Source organism: Oncorhynchus mykiss, chromosome 13, assembly GCF_057628025.1.
Source record: "Oncorhynchus mykiss isolate SJ-2025 chromosome 13, ASM5762802v1, whole genome shotgun sequence".
NCBI lineage: Eukaryota > Metazoa > Chordata > Actinopteri > Salmoniformes > Salmonidae > Oncorhynchus > Oncorhynchus mykiss.
In genome coordinates this window covers 26,706,788-26,722,179 of record NC_143034.1, presented here as the reverse complement: position 1 = coordinate 26,722,179, position 15,392 = coordinate 26,706,788, and the positions used below count along the sequence as shown (strand labels likewise).

General features: G+C 45.9%; 1 protein-coding gene across 7 annotated transcripts; it reads right to left on the bottom strand.

Moving 5' to 3' along the window:
- Nucleotides 1–752: 752 nt before the first annotated feature.
- LOC110485799 (ubinuclein-2) lies at nt 753–15,344 on the bottom strand. Of its 7 annotated transcripts, none has more exons than XM_036940450.2 (15): nt 14,759–15,344; nt 12,522–12,671; nt 12,193–12,303; nt 11,736–11,864; nt 11,383–11,489; nt 10,118–10,655; nt 9,568–9,638; nt 9,020–9,256; nt 8,236–8,349; nt 7,819–8,016; nt 5,927–5,969; nt 4,301–5,794; nt 3,877–4,063; nt 3,122–3,190; nt 753–2,792 (listed from the first exon to the last, which is right to left on the bottom strand). In XM_036940450.2, exons 1-15 carry the CDS (start codon nt 15,059–15,061, stop codon nt 2,746–2,748), a joined length of 3,798 nt encoding a protein of 1,265 aa, XP_036796345.2. In that variant the 5' UTR covers nt 15,062–15,344; the 3' UTR covers nt 753–2,745. The 7 variants fall into 7 exon arrangements, with proteins under 7 accessions (XP_036796345.2, XP_036796344.2, XP_090052017.1 ...); XM_036940449.2 differs by having other exon boundaries at nt 11,383–11,486; nt 11,730–11,864; nt 14,759–15,336; XM_090195891.1 differs by having other exon boundaries at nt 753–2,797; nt 3,127–3,190; nt 11,383–11,486; nt 11,730–11,864; nt 14,759–15,336.
- Between the last annotated feature and the right edge of the window lie 48 nt (nt 15,345–15,392).

Below are 15,392 nucleotides of genomic sequence, written 5' to 3'. Positions count from 1 at the left end.
GAAATTACCTCTAACACGGAACCCAAACCGGCTGCGCGCGTGCCCTATCGTGCATACATTTATTTTGCCCCTCCACACCAAACGCGATCACGACAGCAGGTTAAAATATCAAAACAAACTCTGAACCAATGACATTTATTTGGGGACAGGTCGAAAAGCATTAACATGTATGGCAATTTAGCTTGCTAGGTAACGTTCATTTGTCCTATTTAGCTAGCTTGCTGTTGATAGCTAATTTGTTAACATATAAACATTTTACCTGAAATGCACAAGGACCTCTACTCCGACAATTAATCCACACATAAAACGGCCAACCGAATCGTTTCTAGTCACCTCTCCTCCTTCCAGACTTTTTCATAGTTTAATTTATATGGTGATCCATCTAAACTTTCATTGTATTACCACGACTACCGGCAAAACAGTTCGTCTTTCAATCACCTGCTTCTGCAAACCAATGAGGAGATGGGAGAGGCAGGACTTGCAGCGCGATCTGCTTCAGAAATAGGAATGAGTTCTATTTTAGCCCTTGGCGTCGCAGTCGCTCGTTGGCGCGCGCGAGCAGTGTGGGTGCAATAATTGAATAACATGGATTTCTACATTTATTTTGCGACGGTCGCGCACGCGACGTGTCCGGTCTGGTCAGCATGTTAAGGCGGGAACATTGTCTTTCAAATCCGATATACAGATAGAGTAGACAGCTGTCACAATGGACGACGGAAGAAAGGGAGCACAAAGAAATTACTCAGGCCCTATTGAAAACCAACTGTATTTTATTCCATAAATCGACACACAAAAATAATCTACAAAAGAGACCGAATTAAGTAACCAGTTAACATGAAATGTAATCTTTACCCGCCCCAAAAGCACAAAAGCTTTAAAATGTCACCTCCTGCTCGTCACAGAAAGAAACAACTTTTCACCATGACATCCTGACAGACCACAGACAGACAACACTCATGGGTACATTTCAAAGAGAATGTTGATAAGAACACACACACACACTGACCAAGGCACCCCATCTACATGCTAGGAAACTCATCTTTGGCGCCATCCTTGGTGCAGTTGGTCGACATTCATACTGACATTGGAAGGAGGGATGAAGGATGATAAGAGATGGACAGAGGCAAGAAAGCCAGAGGTCCCTCCCCTCTGACTTTCTCCCCCAATGGGTTTTCAGAAGACTAGGAGAGAGGAAGTGAGGAGTATGCTATTGAGATCTTCCCAGATATAGGAAGAGAGTAAGGAAGAACAATTTCTAGAGGTATTCAGCAGGTGAGAAGGGAGAGTTCTTTAGATGAGAAAAAGGACTCAGACATACACACAAACATTCGCAACTTCCAAAAATACATTGACAGCTGAGTAAGAGGTTGAAAGCCAAGCGACGACTTGCACTTTTGCATTGAAGCATTTATAGTCCTGCATAGTTATTTAATGAAACTTACAAACTAAGGCGTTTTGTCATATTGAGTTGAGTGTTTTGAGTTGATAGTTTTTTTTACAAAGTAAATTAATTACAATAAAAAAAAAAAAAGTTCAAGTAGGCTACAATCTCACATCTCTGTCCCCTCTCTCACGCTCCACTCCTCTTTCCAAAAGAGTCTAGCTTTTACAGTTCAAGTTTTTTCTCCAGAAAAGGTCCAGTGTGATTATACAGCACCAAAGACACGCTGAGCAAGAGGGGAATATTCACTCTCTCAAACACACAACAGAGAAAAGGGGGTATGCAATTTGCACACACACAGCAGACTGACCTGGAAAGAAAATACAATATATAATAATATATGTAGGTTGTGTACGTACAAACACACACACACAATCTCACCGGGCACACTCATACCTCTAAATATTTTTTTATCCCTGTGTAAATTACAAATAATTTAGCAATTTTTATATTAGCTATACTACCTTAACAGTCAGTTGTGGGGAGCAGAGGCGACTTAAAAACACTCTATGGACACGGCATCTCACATCGGAGACAAGTTAACAACTACCTTCCTCAGACAGTCAAGACAACGACCAAAAAATAATTTATACTCAAATCTGCTTTAGACGAGAAAAAATAAAAACAGACTTAAATTCAAATTAAATGACTTAGCTAACAGCGTGCTCCCTCTCCTGGGTGGTTTTCATTACGGAACGGACACACTGGTAGAGTTTGCAGGTCGAGAGTACTTTGCACCTCTGAACAGAGTGCCAGCCATAATTTGCAAACTGATTCTAAATGTAGAATTCAGCGAAAACGTCAGCAATCAAACCCTCACCGGTGGGGTGGTCCGTGAAACAGACCGCGCCGAACAAACGGCAAATAGATCGACATTCGTTGCGGTATGTGCGCTCCGTTGGTGCACAATATAGCAAAACTATTTTTAAACGAAAACCAGTGTTCAGGCAGTCCTTCCTTGTTTCTGTATTTGTTTTTCTACGTTTGGAGCCTAATGAATACGACCCTGTCCTCATTCCACAGTGATAAAGGTCGGTCATGTAAACATGTTGACAAGAAAAAAAATGTAAGGAAAAAAAAATCATTATCATTCACCCCAGGTCCATTTTATACCCCGTAATCATAAAAATACAGTTAAATTAAATTCATAAATCGTCATGGTGAGGGGTAATCGATTCTTCAGGTCCATATTGAGGGAAGAAGGCTCCTCCCCCCTGTATTATTACATCATTGTGTCCATCTGTCCAATCAAAGTGATCCTAGTGGACGTCTCGATGTCACTCTCTGTCCTCCGTCTCTATTGGTCAGTGGGACTTCCTCTTCATGTCGCCACCCTGGCTTTGGTTCGCATCTGAGGTGGGGGGGGGGGTTAAAATAATTTGTTACATCATGTGTAAATACATGATGCAGAAAAATACTGAACACACAGGGAGGAGATGCTTCATCGACAGACAAGACACGTGCTTAGTGTTAACCTAGTCATGCAGTAACACGGGCATGCAGATCACCGCTAACATTGAAGCATGCAGACAGGTTGGGAAAGAAGAATTTACAGCCAAACGGTGAGTGAGCGATATCAACATTACGCAGGGAACGACAACACAAATGGAGGAAGGGAAGAGGAGGAGGGAGGTAAGGGAGGAGGGGGAGAAGTACTGGAGGAGGAGGTGTGAAGTTTACCTGAGAAAGCAAGCTGCAAGTGAGGAGGTAGAGCAGCCTGTGACCCTGACTGGAGACTTTTATACAGATCTGAGGAGAGATGGAGGGAGGGGTGGACAGACGGGAGGAAGAAAGAGTGAGGTTAAAAAAAAGGGAAGAATGGAGAGGGGGAAGGGATAAAGAATAAAGGTGAGAAAAGGAACATTAAAAGATGAAAGTAGAATTTGAGTAAAAGATAAAAATGAGGGCAGATAAAGGGGAGGATGGATGGATGGACGGTGGGGGAGAAGGAGTGAGGGATTGGATGAGAAAACGAGACGGGCGGGGCAAGAGGGTTACAGTGAGAAACCTTTAGCATAGGCACATTAGAACTGATAATACTTCAGTGTGGATCCACAGCACACACACTGCACACCACAACACTGACCATGAGTAACACAAACTAAGACTAGATGAATCTCAAGGGACCACAAACAAATCTAACTGCGGCTCCATATATTTTGCCATCTTAATAAACACGGATTTTCTTTGTCATTTGATCAAATTCATCCGATAAAATGTCATACTAATGAAGTAGTAAATTATGTAAAGACTTTTACCACATCATGATGTACAGTACAGACTTTCTCAGTGGTATTAAGAGCCCTAAAAGTTTTACTGAACCGTAGAGAACAAATGCTATATTTTTGCTCTTATAAATTTGCATGCCTGGTGCTTTGAAAGATCACAGTCTTGTGGAGCCACTGCCAGTTGGGCACCGGTTGCCAATTACTCACCCATTAAGTCGCTCTGTGAGAGGCTGTATCCTGAGTTGGCGCCCGTGCCCAGGCCGCTGACCCCTGGGGCACCAGGAGGAGTGAAGTTGAGCAGCGATGGGAACTGGAAGGGCAGTGAGACAGGCACTAGCCCCCCCAGCATCCCAAAGCCAAGTGGCCCGCCCAGGAGGGGACTGCCAGCTGACACCTAGGGGGAAGGGGGAGGGAGAAAGAGAAAAGGGATCAGGTGACTCAACTTAGTGACATAAAGTGCCTGACACAATCTCTTCCTTTCTCTTCTGTTCTGACGATGTGGCCAAGCCTTTGCAAAACAGACTCAAAACTCAGGCGAGAAAAATGCAGTCAGTATGTAAGAGGTGCTTCTCTTGATCCTGTTTTTCACACTTCTTGGCACTTTCTGGTCGCATGTGATTGGCTGACTCACCTGCGTCAGGTGTGAGGTGACGGAGGGTGTGGCCATGGTTGCCGTGGGCACCCGACTGCCTACAGCCTTGGCTCCGCCCACGGTCCTCTGTCTCTGTCCGTGACTGGTCGAGACTGTGCCGGAGGGGGAGGGGCTGTTGTCCGGGCGACTGGTGACGGGTGACATGCGCATGGGGCTGCTGTTGGAGGTAGCGCTGCTAATGCTACTACTGCTAATGACAGACGGAGCCTTCTGGCTCCCCGCAAAGCTATAACTGCCCTGGCCCGACTTCACCTGACCCCCACCTTGGACACTAAATGGGGGGCGGAAGCCGGCAGTCTTGGGGGACTGGTACTGGAGAGGGCTAGAGATCATTTGAGAGTGAGAGAGGAGGTTGGAAGAGGAGGAGGAAGGGGAGGAGATGGGAGGAGGGGTGGGGGCAGGGGGGCGAGGGGTGAGCTTGATGATGGGGGAGGAGTTGTTGCTGTGGGAGGACTTGGTGAGGGTTGCCTGCATGGGGGTGATGAAGTTGGACTGGTGGTGGGGCTTGGATTTGCCCTGGTGGTGGGAGGGGGACTGGGAGGGTGAGGAGCCCACCGTGGAGGTGAGGTAGGAGGGTTGCTGGGGGCTCTTGGAGTTGAGCTGCTGAGGGCTCTTGGAGTTGAGCTGCTGGGGGTGGGAGTTGGTGGCACGGGACTGGGGGGAGGGGGAGGGCATGTTGCTCATCATGGTACCACCGTTACTGCTGCTGGTGGCTTTGACACTGCTCTTCCCCAGTCCTGGTATTGCCACCCCCATGCCCAGGGCGACCTTCTGATGGGGGGGCAGGAGCGGAGAGGCTGTGGGAGGGGGCCGCTGCTTGGTGGGCGGGGAGGGGGACGACGGTGGGTGGAGCTTACTCCCTCCAGTCATGCACCCTTGCCTGTGTGTGGCGGTCGCCATGCTGACATTGTGTCTCTGAGTCTGTCCCATAGAGCCTGCCCCTTTCATCACGCCGTACACTCCGTCGGCGCCACGAGACACCAACGTGGCCCCCGTGAGCTGCATGCGAGCCGACGACGCCGTGGAAGTGGAGGGAGAGGTAGATAGCGTGGTCTTAATGTTGGCCATCGATGGCATCGTCAGCATCGTCGATGAGTTGGCGTTTATCTTGGAAAGAGAATGTGAGGTGAGTAGGGAAGACGAGGGCGAGTAGTGAGGGGTGATGGAGGGGGGGGAGGAGTTGGGGATCTGGAGAGGCGGGGGGGAGAGGGGGGAGGTGAGGGTGAGGTCAGTGACGCTGCCGTGGGGACCCAGGCCCTTGGCGGCTTGGCTGAGGAAGGCGAGGGCGTGGGAGACGGAATCCAGGGAGGGGGCGCGGAGGTCCTCGTCCAGCGAGTCGGACAGGCAGATGGGCTCCGAGGGGGACGAGGAGGTCCGGCGGGCCTGGATGACGGAGGGGGTGGAGGGGACGTGGGGGAGAGAAGGGGTGGTGGCGGTGGGGAGATTGGGCCTCTGCTGGATCCATTGGCCCTCCTGGAATACAGGGAAAGGACAAAGGTTAGCATTAGCCCCGCATCAGAACACATGGCACCGCAAGTAATACCAAATAACCATCTTGTAGAAAAGGTTACAAACGTCAGTTGAGAGTGAAGAGATTTCACTGACCTTTGCTTTAGCCCTGGGGGTGGGGACCATCCTTTTCTTGGCCCTGGACAGAGAAACCAATGGTGTGTTAAGTTAACATCCGCACAGGAATGCCAATCCATCTGTCAATCAATCAATACTGTACATCTTCTATCCATATAGTCTATACATCCCATCACATACTCTGTGTGTGTGTGTGTGTGTATACTAGTCAGGATCGAGAGAAAGATGAATGGCGCAAAGAGATCCTTGATGAAAACAAACATATGTGTGTATGTATGTATGTATGTATGTATGTGTATATATATATATATAAAATATACACACACACATGGAAAGTAGTCAGACCCCTTGACTTTTTCCGCATTTTGTTACATTACAGCCTTATTCTAAAATGTATTTAATCGTTTTTTCCCTTCATCAATCTACAGACAATCTACCCCATTATCACAAAGCAAAAACAGGTAAAGGGAAATAACATTTACATAAGTATTCATACCCTTTACTCAGGACTTTGTTGAAGCACCTTTGGTAGTGATTACAGCCTCTAGTCTTCTTGGGTATGAAACTAGAAGCTTGACACACCTGTATTTGGGAAGTTTCTCCCATTCTTCTCTGCAGATCCTGTTGGAAGGTGAACCTTCGCCCCAGTCTGAGATCCTGAGCACTCTGTAGCAGGTTTTCATCAAGGATCTCTTTGCTCCGTTCATCTTTCCCTTGACCCTGACTAGTCTCCCAGTTCCTGATGCTTAAAAACATCCCCACTGCATGATGCTGCCACCACCATGCTTCACTGTAGGGATGGTGCCAGGTTCCTTCCAGATGTGACATTTGGCATTCAGGCCAAATAGTTCAATCTTGTTTCTCATGGTCTGAGAGTCTTTAGGTGCCTTTTGGCAAACTCCAAGGGGGTTGTCATGTGACTTTTACTGAGGCGTGGCCTCTGTCTGGCCACAGAGATGGTTGTCCTTCTGAAAGGTTCTCCCATCTCCATAGAGGAACTCTGGAGCTTTGTCAGTGTGACCATCGGGTTCTTGGTCACCTCCCTGACCACGGTCTTTCTCCCCTGATTGCTCAGTTTGGCTGGGCGGCCAGCTCTAGGCAGACTCTTGGTGGTTCCAAACTTCTTCCATTTAAGAATGATGGAGGCCTCTGTGTTCTTGGGGACCTTCAATGCTGAAGACATTTTTTGGTATCCTTCCTCAGATCTGTGCCTCGACACAATCCTGTCTCGGAGCTCTACGGACAATTCCTTTGACCTCAGTGCTTGGTTTTTGCTCTGTCAACTGTGCCTTTCCAAATCATGTACAATCAATTGAATTTACTACAGGTGGACTCCAAACAAGTTGTAGAAACATCTCAAGAATGATCAATAGAAACAGGATGCACCTGAGCTCAATTTCGAGTCTCATAGCAAAGGGTCTGAATACTAAATAAGGTATTTATGTTTTTCTATTTTGAATACATTTGCAAAAGATTCTAAAAACCTATTTAGGCTTTGTCATTATGGGGTATTGTGTGTAGATTGATGAGGAAAAAATTGTATTTCATCAATTTTAGAATACGACTGTAACGTAACAAAATGTGGAAAAAGTCAAGGGGTCTGAATACTTTCCGAAGGCACTGTATATTTATACTACGGACTCCGACATTACTCGTCCTAATATTTCTAAATCACATTCTTTTACTTTTTAGATTTGTGTGCATTGTTGTGCATTGTTAGATATTACTGCACTGTTGGAGCTAGGAACACAAGCATTTCGCTACACCCGCAATAACATTTGCGAGATATGTATATGCGACTAATAAAATTGGATTCCATCTGTCAATCAGGCATATATACAATAAAAGGTATAATTGCCATTATAAAGCCAACTTATTTATAAGGTCCACCTATAGTTGAGATAACTTACATGTTGACAGTGAGGTGACTGTGTACAACACGGCTCTCCTTGAACAGCATCCTGGCCTGCATCCAGCCCTTCGGCCACAGTGGTTTGACCTCGTTCTCCATGAAGGCCTTGAGGTAATCCTCCACGGAGAGAGAGCACTGAGATGACTCCAGTTCATAGCAGCTCAACTTCACACGCACCAGGTTACACAGCAGCGACCTACACACACACACAGAGAGAGAGACAGAGAGACAGAGAGAAATTAAGAAAGCTTACTAATCTATTATCTTTTCAAATCAACCACTTCCTGTATGACTTAGCTTGAGAATTTCACTTTAGTGTCTAGGCCGGATTACTATAAAAGTACTTGTGACAACTGCTGATGTAAAAATGGCTTCATAAATAAGATTTGATTGAGGGCAGTGGATGGGCCGTCACCTGAGCTTGTCGTCCCAGACAAACTTCTTCCGTGGGCCCATCATCCTCTTCCCCGGCTTCCCCTCGTCCTCCTCCTCTGATCCGTTCTTCTCTCCCTCTCCAGGCTGCTGCCTGCTAGGGTCCAACACACACACCTCAGTACCAACATGTTCTAACAACCTCAATATATACCTGCAGAGGCAGAGATGCATATAAATGAAAGCAGTGATGAACACAGGCAGAGTAGAGCACTAAAAATAACCAAACACCCATTATGGATAAGCGATATAGCATTACAGTATACCAGGGGTACTCAACTACTCTTTAAGAAGGTCCGGTCATTCAAATGTCCTAGGTGGCAAAGGTCAGGATGGATTTTTGTCATTTATCAGCATAGTAACAAACCCAACAACCCCAAACTGTTCAAATTGGTCACATCCTTCTTGTTGTTGGAGAGAAAATGTTGCCGTTTTAAAGCTAATTTTTTGCAATTCTACACATTTTGCCATGTGATACCTGAGTGAATTGCTCAACAAAATTAAATGGGGGTCGAGGCCCCTGGGCGTACCCATCTACCTAACATGAGCTATTTGATCAACTGGACATTTCTGACAGGTACTAAATCGAAATCGCTCTCTGTCAGGGAATGACAAACAGCCTAATGCAACATCAAATGTGGAAAAATGTCAAATGTAAAGTCGGGACCCGCGGTCCGTATTGACCCCGTTCTGGGTCCACATCAGGACCACAATCCGCCTGTTGAGTATGGCTGCAGTACACTATGGAGTATTGTAAATCTTCTTACTTGGCAGCCTTGACCATGCAGTCCATGTTGTATCGTTGGATCTGCTCGGGCATCACACTGCACACCGCCAGTTTCAGCTTCAACAGGGGCGTACGCAGACGGTCATCCTGGATGTTGAGGCTAAGCTTCCTGAGGCGTTTGAGAAGGGCCTCTTTATTGCAGGGCACAAACGCTTCCAGGTGAGAATACACCTCCCCGCGGAGCCCCATCGGCTGCTCCTGCACCTGCAGCTCAATACTGGGGGAAGAGGGGAGGAGGAGAGAGTGGAGGGAAGGGAGAGGAGCAACAGAGGGAATTAACAGGAGTGAGAGAAAGGGGGGATGGAGAGAGAAAGTTGGTAAGCAAGGAAAGGGGATAAAGAAGAGACGACAAAGAATAAAACCATTTTTGCGTGCGAGAGAGAAAGATGTTGGGAGAAATGTAGAACAGAGTGGGGGTGAAAAAGACAGGAAAAGAGATGAACAATCGACTCCAATATCAGCAGTATGACACATTCAGGGTGGAGACGGAGAGAGATGTACAACGTGTCAAAAGAATGACAAACTCACTCCAGTAGGATGTTATTCATATCCAGGGTGAAGAATTTCTTCCTTCCCTCTTGATCAAACTGACGAGAGGCCTGTGAAGAAAAGAGATTGGTGAGCATACCGTCTTCCATAGAAAGACGCACGACAGCAAAAAGGAGCCTTCCGTGTCAGTTTCAAAATGGCTGCACCGTCATCTTGCCAGTTTTCGCTCATCCTTGATTGGTCACTCTCTCTTTCTTCGCTCTCCCTTTTGGCCACCAGTTGTCTGTTGCTAGTCTACCTTTCTTTCATGTGTTTTGCTCTCATCCGCTCTTTCTTTCTGCTCTGCTCCTCTCTAACCTCTCTTCGCATTTTTACCACCCTGTCAAGAAATGCATTACAAATCTTCCAAGAACTGAAACACTATTTTAAGAGATATCACCTTGATCATGGCTGAAGAAAATGGCTGCCACACATTTAAACTGTACAGAATTCCAGGAAGTTACTCAACAATTAAATCAAGGGTTGATCACATAAACATCAAATAAATCAATCTATGATAAACTGAAAAAGCCCCATCAGTGTGACTCACCGCCCGTAGGTCCTCGATGCGCTTGATGAGGGGGGCGGGCAGGCCGTCAGGGAGCGGAGGTGGGTGTAGGAGACCCCCTGAAACCCCCAGCCCCCTCCCTAACCCGCCCCCACTGGGCTTCGGCCCTGAAACTCCAATTCCCATCAGGCCATTCTCTCTCCCGGGCGTGGCCACGTGCGGATTAGCCGAGCTGTCCAGAAGGCTGAAGTCCAGGTCACCCAGAATATCCTGAAGCTCCTTCTCATTTGTCGAGCCCAGCAGTGACATCATGGTGGGGTCCGCGGTGAGCTCGGCCAACGAGACGTCGTTGTTAGCCGCGTTAGCGTGCAGGTGGGAGTTAGCCAGCAGGTGGTTGGCTCGCGGGGCATTGGCCACGGAGCTACCCACGCCGGAGTGGGGCGCGGTGGGGTTCATCTTCCTCATCTCCTGCTTCTCCCGGGTGAAGCGGCGCAACATGGCTGCCAAGCACAACGAGTCCTTCATCAGCTTCTTCCTCTTCTTCTTCTCTGGCCGGTGGATGTTCATCAGAGACGACACTCTGGGTCAGAAAGACAAGAGAGAGGGGTGAAGAGGGGAAAGAGAGTGGGAAGAGAGGAGAGGGTGAGAGAAGGAAGAAAGAGGAAAGAGAGAGAAAATAGTGAGGCAAGTTATGATGTGTAATCTTGAAGACAAGAAACCTATAAGCAAGGCAATGTCTTTTCAATATGATACAAGGAAAACAACGGTCTCATAACAGCCGCTGGTCTATTTCTGGGAATAGGAGTATTTATGGCAGCGGAGTGATCAGCTTATCAGAGCGTAGCTAATGTAGCCTTTGTTAAGGACACTTGGCCTATCACACAAGCCCACGGGCCATTCAGAGAGAGCATCACAGTGTGTCATGTCATAGTCAGACATATCTGTACATGGGTAGGAATGAACAAAAATATATGTATATGATGAATTCGTCTATTGTATTGCTGAAGTGCATACATTTCAATTTCAGTGCACATTTGGTAGGGTTTGACACAGGGAGGTATGAAAACGGATTCAAAAACCATTACAAGACATTTTGAGGAATGCTTCTAGAAACATGCTCAGTTCTATCTGAGAAATATGCATAGAACCACAATGTCCCCTTAGATGATTTGCTCTTACAGCAAGAACAAAATAATCAGAATTATTCAGCAACCATTCTATCTCATATTGCAATCTGTGAAGGTACAGACATGCCTGACAGGCACAAGAAGCAGCGATGTATCCATCCCACTATCCTATCATCTTACCCTGGTTTGGGCACTCTGTTCTTCCGGGGTTTCTTCTCCTCCAAATTGTTTCCTTCTTTCCTCCTTCGTCTCTTGATCACTTGCTCCTCGCCACCCTTCAGCTCCTGCTAACACCGGAAGGCACAGACACAACTCATGAAAAACCAAAACAACCAGTTGGATAAACACAAATAAAGCATCAGGGATGGGGTCAATTATTCTAGTCAATTCAGGAAGTAAACAAAAATTAACAGATTTTATCATTGATTTTAAAAATAATTATCATTTCTGTTTACTTCCTGAATTGACACCAACTGACTAATACAGTGTTATTTCACTGTATACAATACTTCATGCCAGTATCCCACCCTTACTCTGGGTTTCACATCCTTGCCCCCTTCCTCTCCCTCGGACTCGGAAGCAGCTCTGAACTGCAGCGTGCCCGTGTTGATGTAGAACCCTCCCAGCTTGGTAGTCAGGGAGGCCGGGACCAGCTCGTCATACTGTCACAGAAAACAAAATGGCAGCCGTTACATTCAGAGCATAGATGCAGAATACAGAGTAACTTCAATGAGTGTCTGACAACAACAACAAAAACATGTCACTCTGGTGAATGTAGGTTAGTGTTTATGGGGCGAGGTTGATTGGTTGTGCGAATTGGTGCCGTGGTTGATTGACAGTCTTAAGCACGCTCCAAACAGGAAGCAAAACTCCAGAGCGGAGTTTGCCAGAATAGAGCAGATTCCTATTTTCTCCACCTATAATACAGCCTAACATGCCTTCTCCACATGAAGGGATGTAAAAGGTCAAAAATAAAAAAGGGATACTTACAGCCTCTGAGTTGTCAATGAAAGGGTCGGTCTCGTCGTAGCCGAAGCCGATGTCAATCAGATCCTGCATTCTATCCTTCCTCTTCTTCTTTCCTGGTGCATTCGCATTGCCCTGTGTCACAGAGGATACATACTTCCACATGTACATACTGTATAACCAGTAGTCATAAACGAGAACAAAATGGCTTATAACCAGATAAAACAGGTTTATAAACTAGTACAACTAGCTATTAACCGGATAAAACAAGTCAAACTAATCTTAAAACTTGTATCTTATAAGTGGCGTTATTAGAGCACAAGGTTTTACCACGGCTCCAAAAAATGACGTACATATTTGTTCTCAAACTTCTTGGCCAGGGCCTCCACCTGCAGTCGTTCTCTCTCGTCGTCGTTGAAAGGGTCGCTAGGGTCAAGGGCAGGAGGCAGGATAAAAAGAGTTGGAGTCTGAGTTGGGGCTGGAGGAGGAGTGTTCTTTTTTGCCTAGAAAGCGGGGGAATGGGTGAGGAAAAGTGTAACTACTGGAACAGAAATGGACCTACCCACAATAAAGAAACAATGAACAAAGTAACAAATAATATTGTGTTGTTATTGTACCGGATGTAAATCACATTGTCATGCAATCATATTGCTCAAATAGCATTGGTGAATAAGCATTTGTATTTAGATTTACAGCTGGTTTATAAAGTTGTAGTATCACTTTATCACTCATAAGTTTGAGAACAATGTATTATACAGTGGGGCAAAAAAAGTATTTAGTCAGCCACCAATTGTGCAAGTTCTCCCACTTAAAAAGATGAGAGGCCTGTAATGTTCATCATTGGTACACTTCAACTATGACAGACAAAATTAGGGAAAAAAAATACAGAAAATCACATTGTAGAATTTTTTTATGAATTTATTTGCAAATGATTGTGGAAAATAAGTATTTGGTCAATAACAAAAGTTTATCTCAATACTTTGTTATATACCCTTTGTTGGCAATGACAGAGGTCAAATGTTTTCTGTAAGTCTTCACAAGGTTTTCACACACTGTTGCTGGTATTTTGGCCCATTTCTCCATGCAGATCTCCTCTAGAGCAGTGCTGTTTTGGGGCTGTTGCTGGGCAACACGGACTTTCAACTCCCTCCAAAGATTTTCTATGGGGTTGAGATCTGGAGACTGGCTAGGCCACTCCAGGACCTTGAAATGCTTCTTACGAAGCCACTCCTTCATTGCCCGGGCGATGTGTTTGGGATCATTGTCATGCTGAAAGACCCAGCCACGTTTCATCTTCAATGCCCTTGCTGATGGTAGGCTTTGTTACTTTGGTCCCAGCTCTCTGCAGGTCATTCACTAGGCCCTCCCGTGTGGTTCTGGGATTTTTGCTCACCGTTCTTGTGATCATTTTGATCTCATTTTGAGATCTTGCGTGGAGCCCCAGATCGAGGGAGATTATCAGTGGTCGTGTATGTCTTCCATTTCCTAATAATTGCTCCCACAGTTGATTTCTTCAAACCAAGCTGATTACCTATTGCATATTCAGTCTTCCTAGCCTGGTGCAGGTCTACAATTTTGTTTCTGGTGTCCTTTGACAGCTCTTTGGTCTTGGCCATAGTGGAGTTTGGAGTGTGACTGTTTGAGATTGTGGACAGGTGTCTTTTATACTGATAACAAGTTCAAACAGGTGCCATTAATACAAGAAACGAGTGGAGGACAGAGAAGCCTCTTAAAGAAGAAGTTACAGGTCTGTGAGAGCCAGAAATCTTGCTTGTTTGTAAGTGACCAAATACTTATTTTCCACCATAATTTGCAAATAAATTCATTAAAAATCATACAATGTGATTTTCTGGATTTTTCCCCCTAATTTTGTCTGTCATAGTTGAAGTGTACCTATGATGAAAATTACAGGGCTCTCATCTTTTTAAGTGGGAGAACTTGCACAATTGGTGGCTGACTAAATACTTTTTTGCCCCACTATATACTCAGCATAATTGCTATGCAAATATGTAACAAAAAAAAATAGTAAACTACTGTACCGTGCAATGATGTCTGTACACAACACTGAGTGTCTTGATAACATAACACCGATATTTTACACAACTCCCTGTAGGCAACATCCTGGTACTTCCAAACCTACTCCATCTATTCAGCACTGACTGATCTTCTATATGTCACCCATAGGAGGCTAAACTCAACTGGGGCACTTCTACGTGCCATATTAATGGCTGTATGACTGGTGTAAACTAACAAGAGAGTTGCCAAGTTAACAAGAATTGGAAACAGGTAGCGCCAGACAACCTTTATCACTGCATGTGCATAAGGAGTGCCTACAACTGTAATCTTGACGTGCCGTTCGAGTTGAGTACCAAGTGATTTGAGTGAATGGCTTAATGAATGGCTGAGTTAGGGTCTTTTGTGTGAAGTCCATGACTGGTAATTTCCTCCTCCCACCGACCACGCTAGTCCGTGGAAAGACAAGATACACCCACGTCCATATCCTATCTTATAACAAGTCCCCATTAACCAAGTTAATAAAATCAACTGGTGTTGATCCATGTCTTTCTTGACCAAACAGAAGGAGTCATACCTGGATGTTTTGGATGAGTTCGCTGTAGTTAAACTCGGCCGACGATTGATCGCTGGGCTCAGACAGAGATAGGTTCAACCGCACGGTAATCCGTTTTCCTTCAGCGTTGTCCTTGTCACTACTAGTTTTGCCGAAAAGCCCACCGCCACCATCTGCCCCGGACGCTTTCGTTTCGACCTCACCATCCGCATCCAAGTCGATGTCGGCCTCGTCATCCTCCAACCGGCGTTTCCTAGTCTCCGTGGCTGATCCCGCAGCGAAGGCCGAGAGGGTGACAAATTGTACTTTTCTCGGTTCGGCCATTTGGATGTGCTGCCTGTCTGAACCTCGCTTCGGACAGACAGCGACAGCGCGAGCTACTTCGCGAAACTACTTCAAATTTGCGAATTGAATGGGTTTGCGCGAAAATGCAATGTCTATTTAGTGGCTAATAAGATGTAAGGGGGTCGTCCGCACCATTCGAACTGATTTTCAGGGGATGAGATGGTCGGGGAAAAGTTGTTTTTTCGGTAGCTACTTGCATCCTCAATTGCTATGGGATCGAGACATTCAAGGTGGCCATCTTGGATTTGAGGAGTAAATAAAATATCAGAGAGAGGTCACTGGGCCTGCGCACACAGACAAAACGGAAGTA